This window comes from Pseudophryne corroboree, chromosome 1 (genome assembly GCF_028390025.1).
Source record: "Pseudophryne corroboree isolate aPseCor3 chromosome 1, aPseCor3.hap2, whole genome shotgun sequence".
NCBI classification, from domain to species: Eukaryota; Metazoa; Chordata; class Amphibia; order Anura; family Myobatrachidae; genus Pseudophryne; species Pseudophryne corroboree.
In genome coordinates this window covers 1,088,381,493-1,088,408,365 of record NC_086444.1, presented here as the reverse complement: position 1 = coordinate 1,088,408,365, position 26,873 = coordinate 1,088,381,493, and the positions used below count along the sequence as shown (strand labels likewise).

Below are 26,873 nucleotides of genomic sequence, written 5' to 3'. Positions count from 1 at the left end.
AGAGTTCACACTCTACAACTATTCCTGATTATGCATTTGCCTTGGAAAGGGACTTAGGTCTGACTATTCCCAAAAAAGATTGGGAAACTATATTTCTTAAGTTGCATGCAAGTTCTATTTGTCTTCTATTTGTATTCAGACTCAGTATAAAATATGAATGTGTTGGTATAGGTATCCCTTGCTCCTTCATGCCATGTACCCTTCCACTCCCAATACATGCTGGTGTTGTTCTTCAGCAGTTGGCACATTACTCCACATGTGGTGGGAATGTCCCCATTTAACTGTCTTTTGGGAGGATGTTATTAAAACATTGTAATGTATTTTAAATACAACACGCCTCACTGGTCCAGCCTTTTGGTTGTTGGGTCATTCCCCAATGTCAGTCTTCTCTGCCTACAAGGGATCTCTACTACACCACCTTAGCAATGCTGCTAGATCGGTGATTCCTGCATTGTGGAAATCTCCATCCCCCCCTACACGTAAAGACTGGTTCTCCAAATTAGACTACTTTATAAGCATGGAAGAACTATTGTTATCGTCCATGGGTAGACATGCTGAGTTCACGGCTATTTGGTTTCCTTGGCTTGAATACAAGTCAACCGAGGCATATAAAAACTCCTTTTTATCCAACTGTGTCCTAGCTTTCTTGTACACAGACGCATCTTTCGGTCAGCGTTAGTTGATCTTGTATGTTCCCCTACTCCCCTCCCCCTCTCTTCTATTTCTCTTATTTGTTCTATCCCTAATCTTTTCTTCTCTTTCTCCTATATGTTATTTTGTCTTCAGAAAATTAATCCGAGTGGGTCAGTTTTCCCTGATATTTTGTAAATTTACCAATTTCTGAATGTTCAGGACTTATTTCTACCTATGCAATTTTGTGTACTTGTACTTGGATTGATACCAATAAAAACAGATTATATAAAAAAAGAAAGAAAAAAAATATAGGTTAAATAAGAGACGTACAGGCACATGAGAGAAGAGGGCCATGTTCTTGAAAGCTTACATTCTAAAGTTTAATTATTTTTAATTGTCCGATAATGACATGTCATTTTTTGGGGTTAAAAAGTGCAAAATTATAGAAATTGAGGTACAAGGTATGGGTCAGGTATAGTGGGGTGCTTTATGAGTGGGACAAGTGACTTGCAGGTGGGAGAAATCGGGCTGTTTCCACTTTTTTTTTATAGTCTCCTAAAATGACTCAAATATATACTTACATCCATTTTTATTGTACCCCAAATTTATTTTTTGCACTTATTTTGCTGAAAAATATTTTTTTAAATGCATATATTAGCATTTGACCCAATTTAAGAACCAGAAATACTTGTATTATAATCAATAATAAACTTCTCTACTGTTATCCGATGTTAGTGTAGCTTTTTTGGGGGTTACAGGCAGATTTAACCATTTTTCACTATTCACTGTTGGAAACAAATTTCGTGGGTAATCCTGTTTTTGCAAATTTGCAATTGAATATTGCGGTAGTGAGCATAACCACGAAAAGCCAGTTTTTGCGGCAAAAAAGCCACAAAAGCCACAAAATTAAATTTGGTGGTAATAGTGAAGAGGAAGAGAATGTGAGTGGAAAAAAACAGTACAAGGGAGTTGATTAAGTAGTACATGGCCAGTTAGTACCCAGATATATTTTGTCATTAAATTAATACATTATTTTTATTCAATGTATAAATATGTTATTGTTAATAAATTATTTATATTGTATTAGTACATAATTGGATTGTACATTATTGGATTGTATAACATAATATTGTTTTACAGTAACTCTTGAAATTACTACATTTAGTCATTACATTCTTAAATTGTTGTTAGTGAGTCCATCAATGAGTAATACATTGTCAGTCAGCAGTCCTTATTTAGGGAATACATAAATGTACTTACTAGAGAGCAAAAACATATTCAGATAATATTATCCTGTGTATAAACTGCTGGAAAACCAGAGTCACCAAACCATTATAGCATTCCACAGTCTGCATCCCAGCCAGTCTCACTATGAGAGACAGCCCCATGCCCTGCCACTACATGCCTGACGTCAGACATTATGTCAGGGGGATGCAATCACTTTGTCGGCTGTCGGGATCCCGCCGATCAGGATACCGATGCTGGAACCCCGACAGCCGTCAATACCTCCAGCCGGAATCCCAGCACGCAGGGACTATTCTCACTCATGGGTGTCCACGACACCCATAGAGTGAGAATAGAACCTGCGCCGAGCGTAGTGAGCCACCGAGCCCACAGCAAGGCGAGCGCAGCGAGCCCGCAAGGGGACCCGTGCCTCTCGCTCCGCTGCCGGAATTCTGGCGGGCAGAATGCCATTGTCGGGATCTTGACAGCTAGCATCCCGCCCGCCGGGAAATAGTTTGTATTTCATATCAGGAGGCAATTCTGTATGGAGCAACAGCACTCTCCTTCCAGGTGGGGTGATTTGAGGGGGCATGATATGAATAAAGGCTGGAAGCATAAGTTACTTTTGGGCATGCTATTTTGCATCCCATCTTCCTTTATATTATCCTTCCCCACCCTAGTGCATATGGGCAGCTGTTGTTCCCCCATTGTAGGCCTCCTGTAGCTTACATTCAATGAGTTTCATTGTTGATGTGTTATCTCTAATCGTTCTGGTCTGGTCGCACTTATTTGGTGTTATACTGTATATAAAGATGAACAATGTAACCACCATTCTTGTGTCCGTCTGTTTTATATTAGTGATAAGTTTTGTTCATGTACTGTATAAGGATAATTTTATGATGTTGGAAGCCAAGCTATCATCAGGTGTTAAAGTATTTAATAAATAAATAAATAAATAAATAAGTATAATAGTGTCCTCAACTTTTGTAGCTGGATATAAAGTCAAATGATATACTGTGCACCATTGTCCTCTTTCCTGTTTTGCAAATTCCCATCAGTATATAATATATACTGTATGTCTGGCAGATGGGATCGGTATGAAATTCTGCCGGCCGGGATGCCGAACGTCAGGATCCCGACATTGACATACTGAACGGCGGAATGCCGGGTTGAGTGCAACGAAGCCCCTTGCGGGTTCGCTGCATTTGCCATGCCGCGGGCTCGGTGGTAAGCTACGTTCGCCACAGGTTCCAGCCCTGTTGGGATCCCGACGTCGGTATTGTGACTGACTGCATACCTGGCAGACATATCTGTAAACCCTTCAGAATTTTTTTGTAATTTCTGTGTAAATGTGACCTTAAATGTGTTGAGATCTTCATTGTAATAAAGCATGTGAGAGTGGACTGTGTAGGCAGTTATGGCATCCTTTGCTACTCATTTAGACTTCCATTTGGGTTACTGTATGTTTTATTCAGTATATGGCATTTTTGAGCATTGAGTAACAAAATTCAGTTTACTCTTAAATTAATGCAAATACGTTTTTATCTTAATTGTTTCCAAAGGTGATTTATGCTTTAAACCTCAAAATTGATGAATATGAAGTGAACATATTAACTCTAAAAGAAGGCCATCAAAAAGAAATTGACCTAATATCCAATGAGACAAGGGAAAAGGTTCTCCAGTATGAGATCATGGTAGGGGAGGAGAAGAACTTGCGATCACAGATTCAGATCCTTGAGGAAACCCTGGAGAAGAACAACAAGATGAAGGAACAAACCTTGGCCGATCTGGCCATGTACAAAAAGCAAACAGAAGAGAGGGAACTGAAGACTCAGTGCGAGCAATCCGAGAGGATTGCAGCCTTGTCCAGTGAAATGCTATCTATGAAAACCGACTTTGAACTCCGTCTGCAGGAGCTCACCGAGGAGGCTGATGCACTAAGAAAAGAGACCATAGCAAGTGACAATGAGAAATCTGTGGAAAAAATAAATGAGAGACTAAGTGAGGAGATCCAGTCACTCAGTAAAGAAATCGAGAGCCTAAAATCTCAGAACCGCAAGATAACGGAGGAATACACGCTCAAGACCAGCAAACTCCACACCAGCTATATCAAAGAAAGAGAGAACCTTAGAAATGCTCTGCAGCAGTCCGTTACTGAGATGATAAAACAGCTGCAGCAGAAAGAGCAGGAACAAAGAAAGGGCAGTCAGGAGAAAGAGGCGGCCATGCAGCAGGAGCTCCAAGAGCTGAAAGGAGACATCGAGGCGAAGGTGCGTGAAATGATTGAAGTCAAAGAACAGTCTCATAATATGAAAGAAAGGATACAGGTAAGAACAGATGACGTATATTATGTGTTACTGTATAGTGATCTTGCATTGGTAGCAATTAATTCATCATTAAATAAAGGCACTTCTCTATAATGTTATTATCTACTCAGTCCCCCAAAGTACTTCTTGGATTTCTCAGACAGGACGTGGAATTGTTGATGCCACTCCCTGTGTACTGTACATTTATTTGCCTGCACCTGTATGTACACAGGAGATGGACACCTAATATGCCGCTGCAGTATGAATCAGGCCATGGGTTATAATATACAGCAGAGCAGTACAAGACCATTGAAGGCTTTGAATAGGAATGTTGGTTTAGTATATACAATGGTTGCTTCCATTGGCAGTGATAGCTGTCTTCTCTCTGCTGTTAGCAATGGCAGGGTTTAAGTGCAATATGGCATACGTGTACGGTGGGTGTCCCTAAATAGCAGTAGTTGGCAGTCGGAACGGCGATCCAGAAATCCCGACAGCCGTCAGAATGCTGACGTCATGGTCCCTGAAAGTATAGCGGGCGGGTTAGTGCTGGGCGGGGGGGGGGGAAGGTTGTTTAGGTACCACCCGGGGGGGATTAGGGTTAGGCTGTAGGGGATGGGGTTAGGGTTAGGTTGCAGGGAGGGCGAATTAGGGTTAGGCACCACCGGGGGGGGTTAGGTTTAGGCACTAAGGAAGGAGGGTTAGGCTGCGGGGAAGGGGGGTTAGGTTTAGGCACCACCGGGGAGGGGTTAGAGGCAGGCATTAAGGGGCAGGTTAGGGTTAGATTGTGGAAAGGGAGGGTTAGGGTTAGGGGGTAGTAGGGGAGAGAGGAGAGCAATCTTACCTGCCCCCCATCGGGATTTGCACTTTAGGGATGTAGGCGTAGGTATTCTGACCGCCGGCATCCCGTCAGCCAGGATATCATACTGAATCCTCTAGACAGCCCCTTACAGAAACTCACAAAACATGACCTTTTGGGTGAACACTGGACAGGAGATGCAGGAACCAGTTTATTGATACTGCAGTCAGCCAAAGTAATCATTGCAACTAAATGTGAATGGGTCAATAAGCATTATTATTTTTTTAGGAGCTGGAGCTACAGCAAAAACAAAGAGATGAGGAGTTGATTGAATCTAGAACCTTACAGACACAAGTGGCTGAGGAACTTCTGGTAGCCAAACAGCGACTATTGGAGCAGGAGAAGGAGATCCAGAATCAAACAGGTAGTAACTGTCAATGCTTTGTGGTGCAGTCAGCATGTACTGTTGTCTGCGGTGTGGTAAAACAATAATACAATGCTGTGTTTTGACAGAACAGATGAAAACCGTGTCGAATGCACACAAAGCAGCTATCACCGAACTGACTGAATTAAAAAGTCAAATTGGTCAAGTGCAGCAGAAGCCATTAAGCAAGACAAGTGCAAGCAAGAGAGACAGCAGAGAAGTTGTCAGCTCAAAACAGGTATTGTATTAGTAAGCAATGCTGACAAGAAAGCCATTATGTAGATATCCCAGGGTGTAATGTACTTTTATTTGTGAGGGTCATTATCAGCCTACGTGATGAAAGCTTCTATATTATTAAAGATATATAGAAATTCTTTAAAAAAAAAAACAACAAAAATGAATTAGACATTTTGCTGGATTAATCCAATAATGGACACACATTTTGTTGTGTTTATTATAATTGTGTTTAAAATAGCTCCAATCAGTAAATGTACAACAGCTGTGGAATATGGTGGAGATGCAGCAGCATCGCCTTGTCATTTCCATTCTGGTTTGTAGAATAGCTCAGTACCCACTAATGCGCTCATACAGTACTCACATAATTGGTTCATTCTGCACAGGTCGCAGTGCACGTCTAGCACCTGATTCTCAGTCGCACGCAATGCCCATGTACACAGAGTTGAGCAATCTCTTGTTGCTTTGCGTTGCGAAAACCGCAAAGAACTTGTCTAAACATAGTTGCAGTTGCAATGTGGGTGCATGGTATTGGACATGTGATGCGCATTCCTAGGCAATGACTGGTAGGTGGCTATTCAGATGCACAGGGATGGTCCGTCTTCTGGGCTTGTTATAGAGAATTGGGGGCATGTTGCTGAAGTGTTTGCGTACAGAGGCCCTGATTCAGAGATAGACGCAAATGCTGCTGCAAGTGCGGTTTTCTCAATGCAACTGCTGATATGAGCAAGTGAAGCTGCCACCCAGAAATGACAAGAGATGCCCACTGGAGTGACCGCAACTTAGCCGCAGTAGCGTATGCATATGCAGACTATATGAAGAACGCGAAACATCGACTGCTCGAATAGGTCTATGGCTGCACAGACTGGATGCGGCAGTAGGCACGCAGGCGCCATGTTTTTGCACATTAGAGCAACCAGCTGACATCAGTTACACGCCCCGAAAACAGCCATGACACGCCTGTGTTTTTACGACCACTACCTGTTAACACCATGTTAACACCCTTAAACGACCATGCCCCCATGAGCTATGACCATGCATGCGGCTACTAATATGCTAGGGATCTTTTATAGCCCCAGTCCATCCCTGGGTTTCAGTTTGGACACACTCCACCCAAATCTAAATCTTTCTGCATATATTACATCTGCCACACCTGCAGTGCACATGGTTTTGCCAAATTACTTGCATCAGAATTAGGCCCTTAGTCTCTAGTATTCTTATTAGAAAGCAGAGTTGGAAAAAAAAAGTAAAAAAAAAACCCCCCAAAACCGTTTTTTTTTTTGTTTAAACATGTTTTTTAGTAACATTTTAATGAAAATTTTTTTTTATCTTGTTTGTTATAATACTGGGAAACATTGCTATATATTAGAAACCTTGATTAACCATGTTTTAATGCTTTATAACATTAACAATTCAAAGTTATTAGGCTTTCATATGATTTATTTGAATGTTTAATGTGTTGGTGTTGTTTACTCTTTAAGACTGTGAGTGTTAACTGTGGTTTTTTCCAGTCCTATAGGAATGTTGGGGGAGGAGCTTGATGCTAGGCAGATTTAGCACCTCTCTTATCTGATTCACCATTGGTTCAGATTACTTAGATGAAGACCACAAGCAACAAGAATGTGGAATAATACCAGGGATTCCCTTACAATAGGCTTTTTTTAAGAAGTCACGGTGTTGTGCCTGTAGTCATAGCATATTAAAAAAAACAGAGTGGTTTTAAAAAAAAAAAAAAAACATTTGGTATAAACCAAGGTGGTTTAAACCAGCCAACCTTGTTAGAATAAGCAAAAGTTTATTAAAATATTTGAAGCTGGAATGGAAGGTTAAATTGACTACTCTTAGCTTTCAGGAATGATGTGAACAATGAATGAGGATCAAACAAGCAAAATATGTATAATATTTATTTATGTTTTTGGCCACTACAATCTGGATTCCTAGAACTTTAAATATTTGTTTGGGAGTGAATAACTCTGGAGTAGGGATATACATAGGGAACTTGGTATAGATAAAGGAGTCATTTAAACTGTATACATGTATTGATGTTTTTCTCAACACTTACATCTAGTCCCTGAGAGAACACTCAGTCCTAAAACACGAACATATGAAACAGCACAAAGAAGACTTCAGTAAAACCAAACGGCAGAAAGAGGCAGAGTCCAAACATCTCAAGGAGCAGTTCTCTAGGAACCGAGAAGACTTAGCCAAGATGCATGCAGCCGAGATAAAAACCATCCAAGCTTCCATGGAGGCGGAGAAGAGGCAATTGCAGAAAGTACAGTAGGAAATTCATTAATTTCAAAGTTTATACCTTAAACAGGAAAACTAATAGTGAAATACTTTTTAGATGTATTATAAATCCTAAGGAGATTTTAACGTGGCACTCCATTGTATGAGAGTTTTCTTTGAGTGTTATTACATTTTGTTACTTCTATGCTAGAATTGTTATTTTTATGATAATTTGGACAGTAGGGGGTAGATTTACTAAAAGTTGGTTTTGAATCAATTTTTAAACCGACTCAAATAGCCCAGTTTTTCTGTAGTGTTTGACTGCCTAAAATCTGGTATTTACTAAAAGTAATTTTTCTGTCCATTTTAAAGATTGATCGTGATGTGAGTTTGTTTTAAAGTCTAAATTCAGTTGGTTTTATTTAAATAGACGTTAGAAACTGACTCAAAGTCGACTCCAAAATCAAATTAAATTTCCTACTGTTTTCCCATTGGCCAAAACATGTCACATGCACATTTAGAGTCACCTTCAGTCATGGGGTGATTTGCATACTGCAGGAAAAGGCCCAGCATTGCAGAGCCTTGACTTGCCATGATTACTACAGACAGAGTACACCACATGGTTGTGTCCCTTTTTATAGGCATCATAATGAGCTTACAGCCAATTGCATGTTTTAGAAGTTAAACTGACCTGCTTCTTAATAGTCTATAATTTTTCGTTTTTTTTAGTCGGTTTCGAGTCGATTTTTAAACCGACTGTTAGTAAATGAGCAATTTGTATAGGTTTTTATTGAAAAGTACCAATGGTTGGTTCAATGGTCTATTTTAGTCTAAATTCATTTTTATAGTCGATTTTCGGTTGGTTTTGGCTTTAGTAAATTTGCAGTTTTCAAAATCAGTTGAAAATTGACTGAGAATCAAAATCGACTTTTAGTAAATATACCCCTGAAGGCAATGTCCAATAAATGTAAATTGTATCTCATGAGTCCAGTGAATATATAGGTATATAGACAAGCCTTCCAATGTTCCCAGTACAAAAACTGGGACACATTAGAATACACCCAAATAGTTCTTGACCACTCTTCAAAATCACTAACAAATGGATTATAATATTTGATGACAGGACTGGGTTTCTATTGCTGCTTATTGCAGTAATTTATTAATTAAATATGGGCAGTTATTTGAGCAATACGTAACTGCCTCTGCAATACAGGCTAGGAGTGATAAGGCTACATTTACTGCATTGTGCTGGTCACATGGTGTGCGTGAGCTGGTGGAACTGCAAGCCCAGAGTTGGACTTTCCGTTCCATTCTTTGAAGATAAAATGAACATAAACAAAAAAGAATATAGATGTAAAAAAATATGGAAATATATTTCAACATTTATACGATGTGAAAATTATATTATTGTTTGCAGAAGCAGCCACCATAGGTTTCTATGTGGCGGCTAAAATGTGAAAATCTACAGTACTTAGCTCTTGAATGTGATAGCCAATGCACGCTTTAGATGGAGTTAGATAATATAGCCAATGGGCAACACATTGCAGACCTTTCCAGGATTCCTTTTCAGTCCCAATACTTGGTAAATATGCCCCATATCGTTATGCCTGTGAAGTACGCAGTACGCATGCTTTCCTGATGTAGCGCTGGATATGGTAAACTACTTACATTGTTTAGATGAGATTGTTGTAGAAGATTCTGTTTTTTTATATATATTTATTGTAATGTGAACATGGTTGCAGGAACATGAGAGGCATCTAGAAGAGCTGAAAAAGAAGAATGAGTATGAGATAAATCAGTCAATAGATGAGAGAGACGCACTTTATATTAAACTTCAAGACTCCATATGTAAGGTAAGTTTCTATTATGGTGGTGCAAAGATGAATGTGTTTGTTTTATGTCATTGTACAGCATTGCTTAATAAGATGGATATATATTTAATAAGGCTTGTCTCATCTCCTCGATGTATGTGTACTAAAACTTGTCCTAATATTATTAGTGCATGCTATCATATTTTTATTGCTCACTGGCCAGTGGCTAGCACATTTATTGATCACTATGAGAATTGGAGTGATATTGTTCTGTGACACGTCATCATTTCCAGTTTTGTAATTATTATTGTTTCAGCTCTATCTATCTATCTATCTATCTATCTATCTATCTATCTATCTATCTATCTATCTATCTATCTATCTATCTATCTATCCCCACACACTAGGAAGATATCTTTGGCACGATATCGACGCATCGGGCTGACGTAGTGGACCACATCGTGTGTGGTCCACTTACGATTGTGATCATAGGCGCACTCCCGGGGGTCGTAAACAGGGTTATCAGATCTTACCTGCAGCAGGTAAGATCTGGGCCTGTCGCTTGTGATGATGTGCTTTAACGTTAGATCACATGAGATCTAACGTTAGCACATCGTGAGTGAGGTGACCTGGACTCACGATATCGTGGGCCCAGGAGCTGCCGGCGGCTGGCGGGGAGCCCTGTCGCATGCAATACCTCCTAGTGTATGGGCATCTTATTTATCTATCTATCTATCTATCTATCTATCTATCTATCTATCTATCTATCTATCTATCTATCTGTCTGTCTGTCTGTCTGTCTGTCTGTCTGTCTGTCTGTCTGTCCTATTTATAATATTATCAATTGAACTTGTTAAAACAAAGTAAGTGAGTAATAAAAGTGCAGACCTAGGAGAAGTCATTGATTACACATTAAGCAGTCAGTCTAGAAGGGACGCAGCTGCTGTACTGGTACCCTGTAGCAGTGAAGCAGAAACTCCTTAGTGATGATGAGGTAAATGAGTAGGAAAATGGTCATGCCGATATGAGTCACCCAGGTTCTGTGTAACCAGCTGACTGACGCATTGATTGCCTTACAGTATTATACAGCAACCCCCCTTCTCTCTTAGCTTAAAAAGCTTAAATAGAAAACCCATTTTTTTCTGGTGTTGATATTATAGATGACTAGCAGATTGTTATGGGGCGGATGGAGCTGCTAATAGAGGCCTGGGGCAGTAGAAAAGCCCACGGATCAGGGAAGGGGCACAACAAGCTATTTGGCCCATTAGCCGGCTGTAAGAGAGGGATGACATAGACCAGTGGGGTGAGGCAGAGCCTGTCCTGTCATACTAACGTATACACCAGTTTTGACTATATAAATTATGTGAAAAATACAGAAGAATATATTAGAAATATCTTTTGTGTATTATTCTAATCATTGTTATAGTCACATCTCTGTGGCAGGTGAGGCAGTGCCTACCTTGCCTGTACATCTCTGCTCAAACACACCAAATTTCCAGCAGTGTATACTGATACACCTGTGTATAATTCCCACATGGTAGCTACACCCTTGTATATAACATATGTAACTGTGACAGGGAAGGTGGCCCCTCTGAGCTCTGGGCCCCATAGCATCTGCACTCCCTGCATCTATGGTAGCTACACCCTGTATATAACACATGTAACTGTGACAGGGAAGGTGGCCCCTCTGAGCTCTGGGCCCCATAGCAGCTGCACTCCCTGCACCTATGGTAACTACACCCTTGTCTACAATATTCTATTTAAATACTGTGTAGCTGGTTATCATGTCAGGATGGAGATGCATTTTATCTCCCCCTAATATATCTGTTAATTTTGCGATAATAGTACTTTACTTCTGTGGTATAACAAAAATACAAGCAAACAGCTATGTTTACTGATTATTATTATTTCTTTTTAGCAGAATAAGACTATTCTACAGCAGTGTGAATTATCCAGTCCTTTGAAATCTAATAGGGAAATCAAGACGGACGTAAGACTGTCACCAGAATCCAGAATTAAGGAAAGCAAAAGGTAAATTTTGTTATGACATTGGGGCTAATTCAGACCTGATCGCTGCTGTGCGTTTTCGCTAAGCGGGCGATCAAGTCTGAACTGCGCATGCGCCGCAGTGCACATGTGCATGCAAGAGATGCTATCGGTATCTCAGCCCAGCTATCACCTCTGCCCGCTGGGCGGGAGGGGACAGACTGGCGGCATTTGGCCGCCTTTTTGGGGGCACGGTCCAGACAACCCAGGTGTGCCAGGACCGCGCGGGGGGTGGGCCATGGTGGCTGCGTGACATCACACGCAGCCGCTGCGACCCGGGATGCGTCAAGTTGCTCCCTGTTAGCGCGCAGGAGCTACGCAGGTAGGGAGCTACTTGTCAAGTACAGACTAGCCCCGTGCTGGGCGTCCTCCTGCATGTCAGGCACTATCCCCCCCCGCCCCTCCTTCCAGGGGGGGGAGGAGGATGGGGGGACTAGCCCCGTGCTGGGCATCCTCCTGCATGTCAGGCCCTATCCCCCCCGCCCCTCCCCCCCAGGGGGGGGGGAGAGGATGGGGGGACTAGCCCCGTGCTGGGCGTCCTCCTGCATGTCAGAGTAAATGATTGTAGATGTGCTACATTTAGCACATCTACAATCAACTCTGAATTACCCCCATAATGTATTATTTCTAAATGCTTGTCTAAGATAAATGTCATAATAATTTGCATGTGTTACTCTAAGGCAGTGATCTCCAACCCGTAGCTCGCGAGCTACCGGTAGCTCGCCGTAGTATTTTCGGTAGCTCACAGAGCGCACGGGCTTGGGCAGTCACTGGCACTCCTCCTCCCTTCATTTTTAATATGGTGCCGGCCGTCAGCCAATCAGAACTCGTGGACCGGCAGTGGCGGCACCTGATTGGCTGCCGGGCCGCAAGTTTTGATTGGCTCACTTACCGGCACCATATTTTAAATGGCCACCGCCACTGGAGACTGTGTCACCCTCACTGCAGCCGCTCTCCGGACTTCACAGGAGAGGCGCGCGCTGCACCCTCCTCCCCTTCCGTCCCTCATACAGGAGGAGCAGCACTGGCAGCAGTAGAAGAAGCCAGCAAGGGTTAGCACTGTGTGAGGCACTGTATCGGACACTGTGCGGGGGGGGGGCATTTTATCTAGCGCTGCGGGGGGCATTTTATATGGCACTGCGGGGGGAATTGTATCTGGCACTGGTGGGGGCATTGTATCTGGCACTGCTGAGGGACATTATTTGTGTATCTGGCACTGCTGGGGGGCATTATATGTGTATCTGGCACTGCTGAGGGGCATTATTTGTGTATCTGGCACTGCTGGGAGGCATTATTTGTGTATGTGGCACTGCTGGGGGGCATTATATGTGTATCTGGCACTGCTGGGAGGCATTATTTGTGTATCTGGCACTGCTGGGAAGCATTATTTGTGTATCTGGCACTGCTGGGGGGCATTATTTGTGTATCTGGCACTGCTGGGAGGCATTATTTGTGTATCTGGCACTGCTGGGAGGCATTATTTGTGTATCTGGCACTGCGGGGGGGCATTATATGTGTATCTGGCACTGCTGGGGGGCATTGTATGTGTATCTGGCACTGCTGAGAGGCATTATTTGTGTATCTGGCATTGCTGGGGGGCATTATATGTGTATCTGGCACTGCTGGGAGGCATTATTTGTGTATCTGGCACTGCTGGTGGGCATTATATGTGTATCTGGCACTGCTGGGGGGGGCATTATATGTGTATCTAGCACTGTTGAGGAGCATTATTTGTGTATCTGGCACTGCTGGGGGGCATTATATGTGTATCTGGCACTGCAGGGGAGCATTAAATGTGTATCTGGCACCGATGGGAGGCATTATTTGTGTATCTGGCACTGCTGGGGGGCATTATATGTGTATCTGGCACTGTTGGGGGGGCATTATTTGTGTATCTGGCACTGCCTGGGGGGCATTATTTGTGTATCTGGCACTGCTGGGGGGCATTATATGTGTATCTGGCACTGCTGGGGCGCATTATATGTGTATCTGGCACTGCTGGGGGGGCTTTATTTGTGTATCTGGCACTGCTGGGGGGCATTATATGTGTATCTGGCACTGCTGGGGGGCGTTATTTGTGTATCTGGCACTGCTGGGAGGCATTATTTGTGTATCTGGCACTGCTGGGGGGCATTATATGTGTATCTGGCACTGCTGGGGGGCATTATATGTGTATCTGGCACTGCTGGGGGGGGGCGTTGTTTGTGTATCTGGCACTGCTGGGAGGCATTATTTGTGTGCCTGGCACTGCTGGGGGGCATTACTTGAAATTGTGAGGCCACACCCACTTTTGTGAGGCCACACACACTTCCGCAGGAACGCACATGCATTGTGGGGAGGGGGCAACTCCTTCAGAGGTTTTATTTTCCGAAAGTAGCTCACACCCCAATTAAGGTTGGAGACCACTGCTCTAAGGTATTATGGTACTGACCAGCGTTAGAGAATTATAATACATAAACCTCCTAGTGATAATTTGTGGAACCCTTATTCAAAAGTAAAGCATTCATTACTTTTAATACCAAGAAATAATGACACGGAGACTTGAATTTGGCAGAAAATTGTTAGCTATTTATTGTACCATAACCATTAGTAAACCTGTAAATTGAAAAATGTATTTAACATGCCGATTCAGCCGGCATATGGTGGCAGAAAAAAGAACGGCTTTATTAAACTGACGCTAACCTTAAAACGTTAAAATTCAAAACTATCCTTATTTAAATACAAACTATAAAATCAGTAATAGGTGCCCAACTCAACCCCCACGGTGACTACCCACCCTGATGGGTGATGCCGCTGCCCCCGGACGGGTGGTCGAGCGGCCTTAAAAGTCAATGGAGGTGAGTGCACCTAAACCACACCAAACTGTAAATCACTACAGCTAACAAGACAAACTACAACCTGCCGTTCTTTTCCGCCAACAAATAGCCAACGATAACACCAGACTAACAATTCAAAGCCAAGGCACTCCGTGCCAGAACCTCTACCAAACAGGGTGGGAGGGCGGGAAGGCAATTCAGCAGCAAGAGAGACCGAGCTGGCCTAGCATTCCCTATATATATTAACCCTCCCCTTTTCCCATGGGCTGTACTTTCCTCACAGCTAGGTCCACCCCTCACAGGATGTTTAACTCTCTCCATTCCCATGCAGTCATTTCGCTCTCCTAAACCTCCTAGTGATAATTTGTGGACCCCTTATTCAAAAGTAAAGCATTCATTACCTTTAATACCAAGAAATAATGACACGGAGACTTGAATTTGGCAGAAAATTGTTAGCTATTTATTGTACCATAACCATTAGTAAACCTGTAAATTGAAAAATTTATTTAACATGCCGATTCAGCCGGCATATGGTGGCAGAAAAAAGAACAGCTCTATTAAACTGACGCTAACCTTAAAACGTCAAAATTCAAAACTATCCTAATTTAAATACAAACTATAAAATCGGTAATAGGTGCCCAACTCAACCCCCACGGTGACTACCCACCCTGATGGGTGATGCCGCTGCCCCCGGACGGGTGGTCGAGCGTCCTTAAAAGTCAATGGAGGTGAGTGCACCTAAACCACACCAAACTGTAAATCACTACAGCTAACAAGACAAACTACAACCTGCCGTTCTTTTCCGCCAACAGCGAAAGACTCCTCCCCAGAGTATTCGCACCGCCACCATAACCTCAACCTAACTCCTGCAACACAAGAAACAGATCCTCCAGGAAAAGCATCATCCCCTCATTGGACAGATGCACACCATCAGGCCGAAAAAGGTGACTGTCTCGAAACCGAATCCTAGGGTGGCGAACCACTTTGCCTCCGTGGGACAACACCCACTTCGCCACCGCCCCATTCACCTTCTGCCTGGCCTCATCAATCAGGCGACCATCCGCCACACCTCGCCAACTCAACCTTGGCACCATCATTGAGAACACCAAGACACAATTGGTCCATGCTGCGGCCACACAGGCCAGATCCTTCATCATGGCCCACCGCAGCTCCAAAGATGTCCTCTTCCCCAGGTCGTTGCCACCTAAATGGACAACCAGTACCCTAGGGACTCCATGCTCGCTGGCCTGACTGACTAATCTACTCTTCAGATCTTTCCACATCATTCCCCGCCAACCAAGCCAACGAACGCCATGAGCCCTAGGAAACATCTGCGCCCCCTCCGAGGCCAAAAACCTGGCTGCCCAGTACACATAAGAGTGGCCAACCACCCAGACTGCCAAATCATCGTCTACCCAACCTGAAGAGATGGAAAGGGGTAAAAATTCGGTTAATAAAAATCTAAAGCAGAGTTTATTAAATGCATTAACCTGAAGGATCTGCCAAAAGAAAAATTGGATTTTCGTGTCTTGCAGAAGTAACGGCCTAGCCGATCTGCACAAGCTTCCAGCCAATTTGAAGCAGAACATAAACACACAATGGGAAAATCAAAATTAAAATAAGAAAATAAACGGGAGATGGGGGGGGGGGGAAAGGGGGGTATAAAATGGGAAAAACATGTAAGAACTCAGCTGGAGGTGAAAGCGTAAAAACCTGCTGAGGGACTTTGATTAGAACTGATCAGCCGAATTGTAGATTAGAATTCAGTCCGTCAAGTCAGGCAAAAAAATCGCAAAAGAACTCCAGACCCCCGCTGCCAGCAGCGGCGAGTAGCTAATCCCTGAGTAGGATAAACAGGGGAGACAAACCGATACACCACACAAGGACGTACTGAACTTTACAACAGGACTTATACAACTACAAATAAACAAAACCGTATTCAAGCAAACATCTCATGCAACGGGGCGAATATATCGTCTGTAACTCGACGACTTCCATCGCCCCTCCGCCTGGATTTCAGCCACGGAAAACCCTGCCGACGCAGCCGACGTCGCAGCCCCGATGCGGAAGGAATGCGTCCCGAAAGCAGCGGGTGGAAGGACCAATCTCGCCAGACAGCGACCCAGCATCCAACGAAACTGATATTTCGTCACTGGTAGACCGTCATAATGCAGCAACCACGACCCCCGACCATCGGGCCGTACTGCCGCATACCGAACTGCCAACCTCACTGGGCAAATGCTCTCCTCCAGCGCCAAAACCAAGGTGACCCATCGACCTCTACCTACTTGGTCCGTCTTAGAGCGACGCAATCTGCACAGCAAGGACCTCTCACCCACCACCACGTCCTCGAGAAGCATGCGCGAATCTGCTCGCTTAGAAGGCGCCACCAGCTCCGAAACCCGAAAGGCACCGTGATAAGCCATTGAGGACGCCAAACGGAACAGCAGCGACTCAAAAATGGATGATGCGATACTGCCAGCCGCCATGATGACAGCCGGAAGCAAGGCCGCATCAATGGGCCGCTTCCTATCAGGCGGCGTCGGCGCCACGCGCGCCCACCCCTTCATCGCCTTAAGCAGAATCCCGCTCTTTGTCACGTCAGGGACACCCTTGATTTTGTTAAAGAACGAAATACCAGCCAAGTACCGGGATACCACCGCTCTGGACCTACCCGTAACAAACAGCTGCCAAATAAAAGAAAGCATCAGCCGATGCCCGCTCTTACCTTGTTGACTTCGTCCTCGGACAAACTCCTCCCACTCGCTCCAAGCTTGTCCGTAAGCCTTGAGCGTGTTCGGAGCGACTGACCGCATCGCTAGACCCTCCAGTCCGGCCCGATCACCTGCCAGACATAACCGGGACATTGAAAACCTTGCTCATCGGCCTCGGGTGCCAACAAACAAAACCTCTCCCACTGACCTCGTGACAACGCGTCGGCAATTTCGTTCTCCAGCCCAGGCACATGCTGCGCGCGGAACCACACATTCCTATGCAAGCATGTCAACAGCAACTGCCCCAGCACCCTCAAGACCACCAGCGATTTCGCCCTCTGGTTATTTATCGCATGCACCACGCCCAGATTGTCACATCTAAACAAGATGCTGCGATGCGCCAGACGATCGCCCCAAACCTCCAGCGTCACCATAATGGGGAAAAGCTCCAGCAGCAAAAGGTCCTTAGTTAAACCCTCGCGATGCCATTCCGCCGGCCACGAGGCCGCGCACCAAGATCCCTCCAGATAGCAACCGAATCCAGAGGAACCCGCCGCGTCGGTAAACAGCTGCAGCCCAGAGCTGTCGACTGTTGGGGCCTGCCATATACACACCCCGTTGAAGTCCTCCAGGAACGAGGCCCATACGGCCAAATCCCTCTTAATCTCGGAGGACAAGCGTACGAAATGATGCGGTCTGGCACACCCTGCAGTCACCCTTTCCAGCTTCCGGCAGAAAACCCTGCCCATCGGGATTACCCGACAAGCAAAGTTCAAAATGCCCAGCAAGGACTGCGCCTGCTGCAGCGTGACTTTGCGCGACCTTACGAACCGGCAGATAGCCTCGCGGAGCTTCGCAACCTTGTCCGGAGGCAGTCGACACAATCCCGCCACCGTGTCGATTTCTATCCCCAAAAATGACAAACAGGAGACCGGCCCCTCCGTTTAATCCTCGGCCACAGGAACTCCGAAGTGAAAAAACAGAGCTCGGATGCTGAACAGCAAGTCGCCGCACCGTAGTGAATTGCCGGACCCACACACAGGAAGTCATCGAGGTAATGGGCGACTCCATGACCCCCTGATGAAGACTCCACGCACCAATGTAGGAATGTGCTAAACCGTTCGAAAAACGAGCAGGAAACGGAACATCCCATCGGCAAACATTTGTCGATGAAATACTCCGCTCCAATCCGAAAACCCATAAAATGGAATGAGTCCGGATGCAACGGCAGCAACCGAAACGCGGATTCCACATCTATCTTAGCCATCAGGGCCCCAGGGCCGTAACTACGGACCAACTCTAGCGCCTCGTCAAACGACTGGTACACCACCGAGCAATGAGCCGGCAGTATCGCGTCGTTGACCGAAGACCCTGACGGGTAAGAAAGGTGCTGAATGAGCCTAAAAGCACCTGGAGTCTTCTTGGGAACTACCCCCACTGGGGAGATGACCAAGTCATCCACCGGGGGTGAGATAAACGGTCCCTCCATCCTACCCAGCCTAATCTCCTTATCCACTTTCTCCCACAGAACCGACGGCAAGGCACGAGCAGACTGGAGATTCCGTTGGGCCCGGACCGAAACCTTGCTCGCAACAGGCAAGCGAAAACCAAACTGAAAACCGTAAAACAAAAACTGCGCGTCCGCCCTATTTGGATACCAATCCAACCACTTGGCCATTGTATCCAAATTAATTGGCGTTGGAGCTCTGCGGAGCGCTACTGCTCGCGCCAGGTCTTGGGTAATTTTGCTTACCCCGGGCGCCCTGGCCTTTAAAGCAGGTAGGGGCTGGGTGGGAGCCGCCACATTGCAAGCACAAATGTCGAAACCGACACTGCTTGCCGAAGGAACAGGACGCATTGTTAAACGCGAAGCACTTCCCTTTTGCGGCGGCCTGCCCCCCCCCACGGACGGACAACCTACCTGTCTTGCCCGATCCGCCGTCCGCGCCGGTCCCTTGGGCGGACGACCCTGCGCGGTGCCCGTCCGCCCCCGGATTCCGGGGCTCCCTAGCCTGTTGAGAAGCCCGGGTGACTTGGAGCCAGACTTCCACGTCCTTGCAACCAAAGTCAATCACCTGCAAGCAGTCCTGTTTTTCCCGGAATTTCTCGTCATACATCCGCCATTCGATGCCCGACGATGTGCGCTGCATATCGTGTATTAAATGCAGGTATCTAATGACGTTCATATGTTCGTCAGGCCTATCTTCTAGGTAACAAGCCGCGAAGACACAAAAACCGGCCAGCCAGTTGTCGAAGGTACGGAAAGGCCCCGATGCCCTTCTTTGCTGACGCCCACTTATAGTCCTTCTTTGCGTCCTTCGTCAAGACGAACATATCAACGTAATCGCCCCTGCAGATTTTTCTACGGCAGCTATCCCTCAGTCCCCGCATCACGGCAGTGTAATCGCAGTGGACTACCCCAGGCAAATCGCGGCGCTTCTTGGCCCTGCGAGCGTCCTCGCTAAGCCGCTTACGTCTCTTCCGCCTCTCCTGCTGACCCGCCGCCCTCTTGGCGTATTTCGTCGCACGCTTTTTCGCTCTAGTCGTGCTACTGACTTCGGACGCCGGCGACGACAGAGAAGAAGAAGAGGAAGAGCTGCGAGAACTAGAGCGCGTGCTGGAGCCCGACCCTGACTGCTCTACCTCACCTGATGCCGTCGACTGCTCGGACAGTGAATCCTCCGGTGTGGCAAATGCGACATCCTCATCCTCGCTCCCCACCATCTCAACTTCTCCGCGATCACCTGAAGAAGAAGACGGAGCAAAGGACCCAGAAAACAATTGCGGTGCATGCCTAGCACCCCGGGGCGCAGGTGTCCCCGCTTCGCGCCCCTGCTCGTCCCGCACGGAACGATGACCCAGCTGCGCCGCGGCCGCCCCCAGCTCGCGGCAAGCGCGAGCAACTCGCTGCGCCGCCGACACCGCCCGCGTACCGGACCCGCTTGCTACTGCATGCGTGCCGGAACGCCTTGCCACCCCCGGGGATGCGGCAGCGGCCAGCGGACCCAATGCCGCCACCACCGTTGACAGGGCCGACGCCAGCTCTCCGGAGGGGTCCTGACCACCCCAAAACTCATTGCCGTCCCCCGCGGGTTCCCCCGCAGATGCCGGCGCGCGCCTCCCTGCCCGACAGGCGCCAACAGGGGGCCCGACGCCCGGAGCCCAGACTGGCCCGGTGGGGAACCGGCAGCGCCCCTAACCACCAGCGGCCCGGTCCCCCACCAGTCACTGCTCCCCCCTAGTGTCTGCCTTATGGTGCCAGCGCTGCCTCCTCTGTCAGACCCCCCGCGCGCACCCTCCCCCCGCAGGCCGGAGCTCCCTCCGCCCGTTGGGAGGGCGCCGCGGCGTGACCCCCCGCTGCCCTGCTCATTACTGCTGCTTCTGCTGTTTCCCCCCCTCCCCCGCTCCCCGCCGGACTCCGGCTGCAAGGGAGTGAGCCGGGGAGACAAGGAGACCAGCGGCGCCGCGGCCTGCCTCTTCCCGCCACTAAGCCTCCGTCCGCGTCTTCCTGTGGAGCTGACGGACGAGACCCCGCGACGGGCCTCGTCCGACTTGCCGCCGCCTCCCGTCCGCTCAGCCCCCCTCGCCTGGCACCGCCTCGCGGCCGCGACGAGGCGGAAGAGACTGGGGACGACACTGCATCCTCCGTCGACCGCCCACCGCGGCGCGCGTGCGCGCGCCTGAACGCGGCACTGAGGCTTTCAACGCTGCACCCGGAGGTGAGGGCCGATGCCCGTCCACCTCCGGGCGTCCTGCCTGCACCCCCAGCCCTCCCCGCCACCCGCGCCCGGCCGGCAAGACCGGCCTGGAACCAAGCGGCCAGGATGACTGGGTCCGCCGCGCCCCGTCCACACCAGCGCCCGCGTAGGCCCCAGAGGACGGGAAGCCGTCCACAGGGCCAGCCAGCCCGTCCTCGGGCCCAGACCCACCGCCTGATGAGCGGTAACGGGCTGGGGTCCCGGCGGCACGGCGAGGGCGAAATGCAGCCATCACAACACAATTGAGAACTATTGAAGGGAAGTGGCTTGTAATTAAAGGAGCTAAAGTATTACAAAGGCCAACAATGGGGAGACTCTGCTATGCAGCACTCACCAAGGCAATTCAGCAGCAAGAGAGACCGAGCTGGCCTAGCATTCCCTATATATATTAACCCTCCCCTTTTCCCATGGGCTGTACTTTCCTCACAGCTAGGTCCACCCCTCACAGGATGTTTAACTCTCTCCATTCCCATGCAGTCATTTCGCTCTCCTACAGTTATAATACAACAAATCACCTGTTAGTTGTTCCCATTTTTTTATTTATCGGCTCAGAAAAAACAGCCTGTAGCTGATCAGATCATTGGTAGCAGTTATGCAAAATGTATTGCCCATAATAAGCATGCACTGTCCAGCCAAAACTGTAACATACTGTATGCAAAGGAAATGCCCCAAATGTGCAAAAAGATAAGTCCATTATTTACTGCAGATATTATATTACCTTTTTTTCTTATATTCATCCATATTTAAGGTCCAGTTACTTCACTAACTCCAGTAAGTCAAGTATGTAATTACATACATTTTAGACTGGTTAAATATTCATAGACAGTTTCAGATGATGGAAGAGCCTAAAGGGAAAAAAATAGATATAAACATGTCTTAATTATGCATTTCCTCAGGTCTTTGTAAAAGAGGGGGTGCTAAAGTTCCTTCATTTTTATTAATTCACCTCTACATTACACAGCTTGCAGAATACAATGCTATTGTCCATCATGAAACATTTCTACTTCTCGAAGCCACTTCTCCGGGTGCATGGATTTGTTAGACTGGGGCTGTAAAAAAGCCCCGTTATATTACTGTGCCTGCATGACAAGGGGGTGCGGCTACAGCTCACAGGGGAGTGTCATGAGTCACGGGGTGTGGCCTCATGGCACAAGCCCATCTCTTTAATTGCTGGGCGGCCAAAGTGGAGCTGCGTTGGGAAGTGGAGCTGCTCAGCCAGCCTGTCTCTTTGTGTGGCTGGACCAGCCCATCAGGCCATCGGCCCTCCTGGCATTTGCCAGAAGTGCCAGATGTCCCGTGAGCAGGCATGCTGGTCCAACACAGAGAAGCTATCATAGGGCCTGATTCTGAGGTGGACGCAGCTCCTTAGACAGGGGACATCTTGGCCGAATCTCTCTTTGTGTGAAGTGGGCATTTCTGAGTGGCAACCATGTGATCACAGAAAACTGTTTCAGTCTTGTAAGAGAATCTTAGGAGTGCAATGAGCGTGTAGCTATGCTTCCAAGCTATTCGGGTGAGGGAAGCGTGGGTCAGGGGTAAATGCTGATACTAATTATGACTCTTGTGGCTGTGGATAGAGGGCTGTCGGGCTAATGAAGCCATACAGAATCTGCATCATACTACAGATTCTCGCATTACCCTATGGAAACTTGCATTCGCATAAGGTAGTAAATTCGGCTTCCACAGCTTCCCACGAATATAGCCATTTGGCTCTCTGCCTCAGAATAGGTCTCATAAACTTACTTGTATCAGTACTTATTTGTGTACAGTGCCATCTACAGGCACACACCAGTAATACACAGCACAGCTACTTTCCTTGAATGTCAGAGAAACTCCCTGAAATAGCAGCAATCTCCCTGACTCCCTGAATAGTCTAGCAATCTCCCCGATTGCATCTTATCCCCATTATGTAGCTGTTATATACTTGCAAAAGGAACAATCACTTTCAAATGGGATAATCATTGGCATTTCCCTGCTTTGTTTTTAAGGCATGATCCCTATAGCTACATGCATTATCAATTAAGGTTTCTCATGGCCACTTCTATGAAACGTAATGGTGTGCTTTCATCAACTAGATCTTATCGAGCAACAACTACAATATACTGTAAATCTGTAACTGCTTTGGGGCTTGTTTACATTTGGACGTAGGTCACTTTTAAGACACCCCTCTCAGGCGGAGCAGGATACATCCACATTACCACCGCGCTTGTATGGTATTGCTTTCACAATCTCCCTGAAATACTTTTTCAAAAGTAGGCCAGTGTGTGTGTGTGTGTGTGTGTGTGTGTGTGTGTGTGTGTGTGTGTGTGTGTGTGTGTGTGCGCTTTCTCCAGCAGCACCGTGGTCAGCGAAGCGAAAGATGACATTTATAACTTAGTTAGGAAATACATTTCTTACATTTCTCAAGTTTGCAAAGAGAAGCATTTTTGGTCACATCCATTTCTGCAGAGGGTAATGAACCGGTAATAGAGCTAGTGCAGCCGGTTTTCCTTATATCTGGCTCATTGAACATCCGCTACAGTTAGTGACCATCTCAGCGTCTCAGTGCTTGTGCTGATCTATACCAGAGACATAAATCTCGCTGTTATTTCAGATCACTACACAGTAATTAACTGCTTATTAGGATCCTACAAAAACTGACCAGTATAATATTTAATGTCCCTACTGCTGTACGTAGGCTTACCATACTATCCCTTTAAACCGGGACACTCATGAATCACACAGGTTCTGTGGCTGGCTGACTTCAAGCCTGCATTTCACCTGATTTTAAAGGGGTGGTATGGTAAGCCTAGCTATATGGCCACTGGTTAATCGACTATCTTTAATTTTAATATATGTTCAAGTATTGTCCATCTTCTGGTGCTTTATTATCTAGGCTTTTATTTTCTATTTGCCAAATAGATCAAGTTTAGTCATTTCGGTAACATACCTTGTATATACTCAACAATATGTAAAGAAGAACAAAATGAAGGACAAAACAAGTGAGGTGCAGTGCAAAGTCAGGTTAGGCCCCACCATGCGGCTTGATATCCACCAAATATAATAGGTTTGCACAGCAAGATGTCGGCTTTTGCAGAAGAGGCGAAGCTTGCACCAGCCAATGGGAGGAAAGGGGTGGAGTGTGGGGCCACAATGTAATTTACAGAGTAGCTGCAGAGGATTTGTTTTCATTTGTTGTAATTGCAAATTTACCGACCTACCTTTGGCCAGAAATCAGGCTATTTTTTCTATATACTTTTGTGCATATATTGGGTGTGTGGAAATCAAATAATAAGAGTACAGATTGTGCCGCCTTGTGGGAGCAGTTACATGCTGAATGCTGGTGAAGCCGCTTAGTGCAATCTGGCAAGTCTCATTAATAGCACAGACCACATTGCAAACTGTACTCTACAAACCCCATTGCACTAACCTCTCATTGTACTGTCCTCAGCCCTCATTAGTGCTGGAGGAATAATGTGATCAGCAATTACTGCTACTGAAGATACTGAGAAGTTCACTGAATAAGATGATTGGATATACCTACAGATCAGCTTACAAGTTTGCCTCTATTTCAGTAAACCACTAGCATGGCAGGTTTCAGAGATATCCATACCTGGGGCCAAGAGTAAAATGCTGGAACATGTCTGCTGTGTATAGCCATACACAGGGCCATCTTAACAGCATAGAAAGCAATGTACTGGGGCCCCTACCCGCCCATTGATGGGAATAAAAAATAAATAATTCATAATGTGCCCTTCCTGCATTCCTGCACAGTCTCTCCACATGCTTCCATACATTGAATTGCTGTTAGCACTCTGATTGGTGGATAGCTCCAGCCATTCACCAACTAGCATGCTGACAGCTTATTCACTATCTGGCTGCCGGTTGTCCCCAAAAGAGAGTTAGCACAGGAGATGGTTAAGGGGAATCAGTAACAGGTGTCTCTCACCAAAAAATAAAACAAGGTAAATGGGCGCCCGTAGCCTTCAACCCTATGGGAACTTCCTAATGCTGCACAATTTGGCAAAAAGGGGAAAGTTGCTGACCCCCAAAAAACGAAATAAGCAGAAAAAAACAATCTGTGCGCAACAGGATCACATTTAGATATAAATTGTTTATTAATAATCCAAAATATGGATGAGAAAAATAAAATATAATATATATTCTTCAGGAGTGACCACACAATATAATAAAACAATTATCACGGGGCTAATGGTCGAGAAACGCGTTACCTCTTCATTTGGATCATGCGCGTGACCTCTTCATTTGGATCATCTACTACTGCCCTATTGCTGGGTAATTATAATATTCAAAACCCTTTGCAAGGGACTCCGTATATTTCTGTACATTGGATTCCGGCTCTAAAGGATTACCCAGCCGCGCTTTCTGGCTAGCACCCAGGCAGCGCGTTGAATGCCGATACGTGGAGTACAGACAGCGGAGATCTCGGGTGATCCCAGCAAGCGAACCAGTGCGGGTGTATGTAAGAGGCAGCACGAGACGGTTGCCTGACATAATTATCCCCAACAAACAGCTTCATACATCAGCGGCACGGGGAGGATAAATACCGCTCGGCTGGATGGGACACTCGTTATATACCTACGCTACTCAATTGGTTGGTATGTAAGCGGTCCAATTGCACGGTGACCTTTTCTTCGTTACTCTAAATCCAGTATTGTGTCATAGACACTATTCATACAAATTAACTGACTTCTTTGGATGAACTCTTTGGTGAATTACATCTCATTTAAATACAGGCTGGCCAGCCTATGTGGACAGTTCATAACCAATGAATCAGTGCACTGTATTGTGATTATCATTTGGGGAATATATTCTGAATTACTATACCAACATCAGTTCAGATTAGTTCTATTTCAGAGAGACTGTGTTATCTTTGCGGGTTTTATTTATGAGTTTTAGATGGTTTAAAATTTATTTGTGATAATTGTTTTATTATATTGTGTGGTCACTCCTGAAGAATATATATTATATTTTATTTTTCTCATCCATACTTTGGATTATTAATAAACAATTTAATATCTAAATGTGATCCTGTTGCGCACAGATTGTTTTTTTCTGCTTATTTCGTCTCTCACCAAGCTTGCAAGAAGATTGTATGCATCGCAAGGCAAAATTGAGACCTCTCAGAGTGTCCTCATGCATCTAGCCTCAATATGCCACCCACCGCGAGATGCCTGGCACGTATGAGCCGATAAGGCCTGGACAACTCTGCTAGCGCCTGGTGTCTTTTTATCCTGAAATTGCATTTTAATCGCAGCGCGGTGTGAGCAGGACACACCAGGAGACTGCTGATTAATATGCTATGTGACACTGTGCAACTGAGTGTATATATGAAGCACAACAGAACTTGGCGTGGAAAAAGGACATGGCCGCTGCATCGTAGCACTTTGTATGCAGATTTATAAATTCAGTTGCACACAGATATGCTAGTGTAGCATAACAAATTATTCAGCACAGTCTCCTGGTGCCTCTTGCATCGTGTTCCAACGAAGATGCATTTTTGGCAAGAAAAGACAAAAAAAGACAACCAGCGCTATCAGAGTCACACAGGACCTGGTGCGCTGAGAGGGGCTGTTTAGCACGACTGCAGCAACGATGGCAATATAGTATCACGCTGGCTGTAGTATTTCTGTTCAGTCATGAAATGGCTAAAAATGTTCTCTAATGCTTCTCTTAGATGTGAATGTGTTTGTCCTTCAAGTCCAACCCCACCTTTAAACACTTCAGGAGGAGTATCTGAAAACGCTTCTGCACAACAGGTAATGTGAAGTCTATTACTTATATCAGTTCTGTCAGATTTCGTGCTGCTGTGCTAATCTAGAGGCAAGTAGAAAGTAAACTATCCATCGCCTTTTACACTGCACACACCACCTTGGCTCATA

The 26,873-nt window shown here is 46.0% G+C and overlaps 1 protein-coding gene across 2 annotated transcripts in view; it reads left to right on the top strand.

Moving 5' to 3' along the window:
* FAM184B (family with sequence similarity 184 member B) overlaps positions 1-26,873 on the top strand; it is a 194,773-nt gene that overhangs the window by 132,829 nt on the left and 35,071 nt on the right. The window contains exons 2-8 of one of the 2 annotated variants that reach the window (XM_063921418.1): positions 3,420-4,184; positions 5,248-5,383; positions 5,473-5,621; positions 7,686-7,892; positions 9,589-9,699; positions 11,576-11,688; positions 26,669-26,750. In XM_063921418.1, the coding sequence (XP_063777488.1) occupies positions 3,420-4,184; positions 5,248-5,383; positions 5,473-5,621; positions 7,686-7,892; positions 9,589-9,699; positions 11,576-11,688; positions 26,669-26,750 (1,563 nt within the window). The remainder of the gene's footprint in view (positions 1-3,419; positions 4,185-5,247; positions 5,384-5,472; positions 5,622-7,685; positions 7,893-9,588; positions 9,700-11,575; positions 11,689-26,668; positions 26,751-26,873) is intronic. The other variant, XM_063921428.1, reaches the window with a different exon arrangement.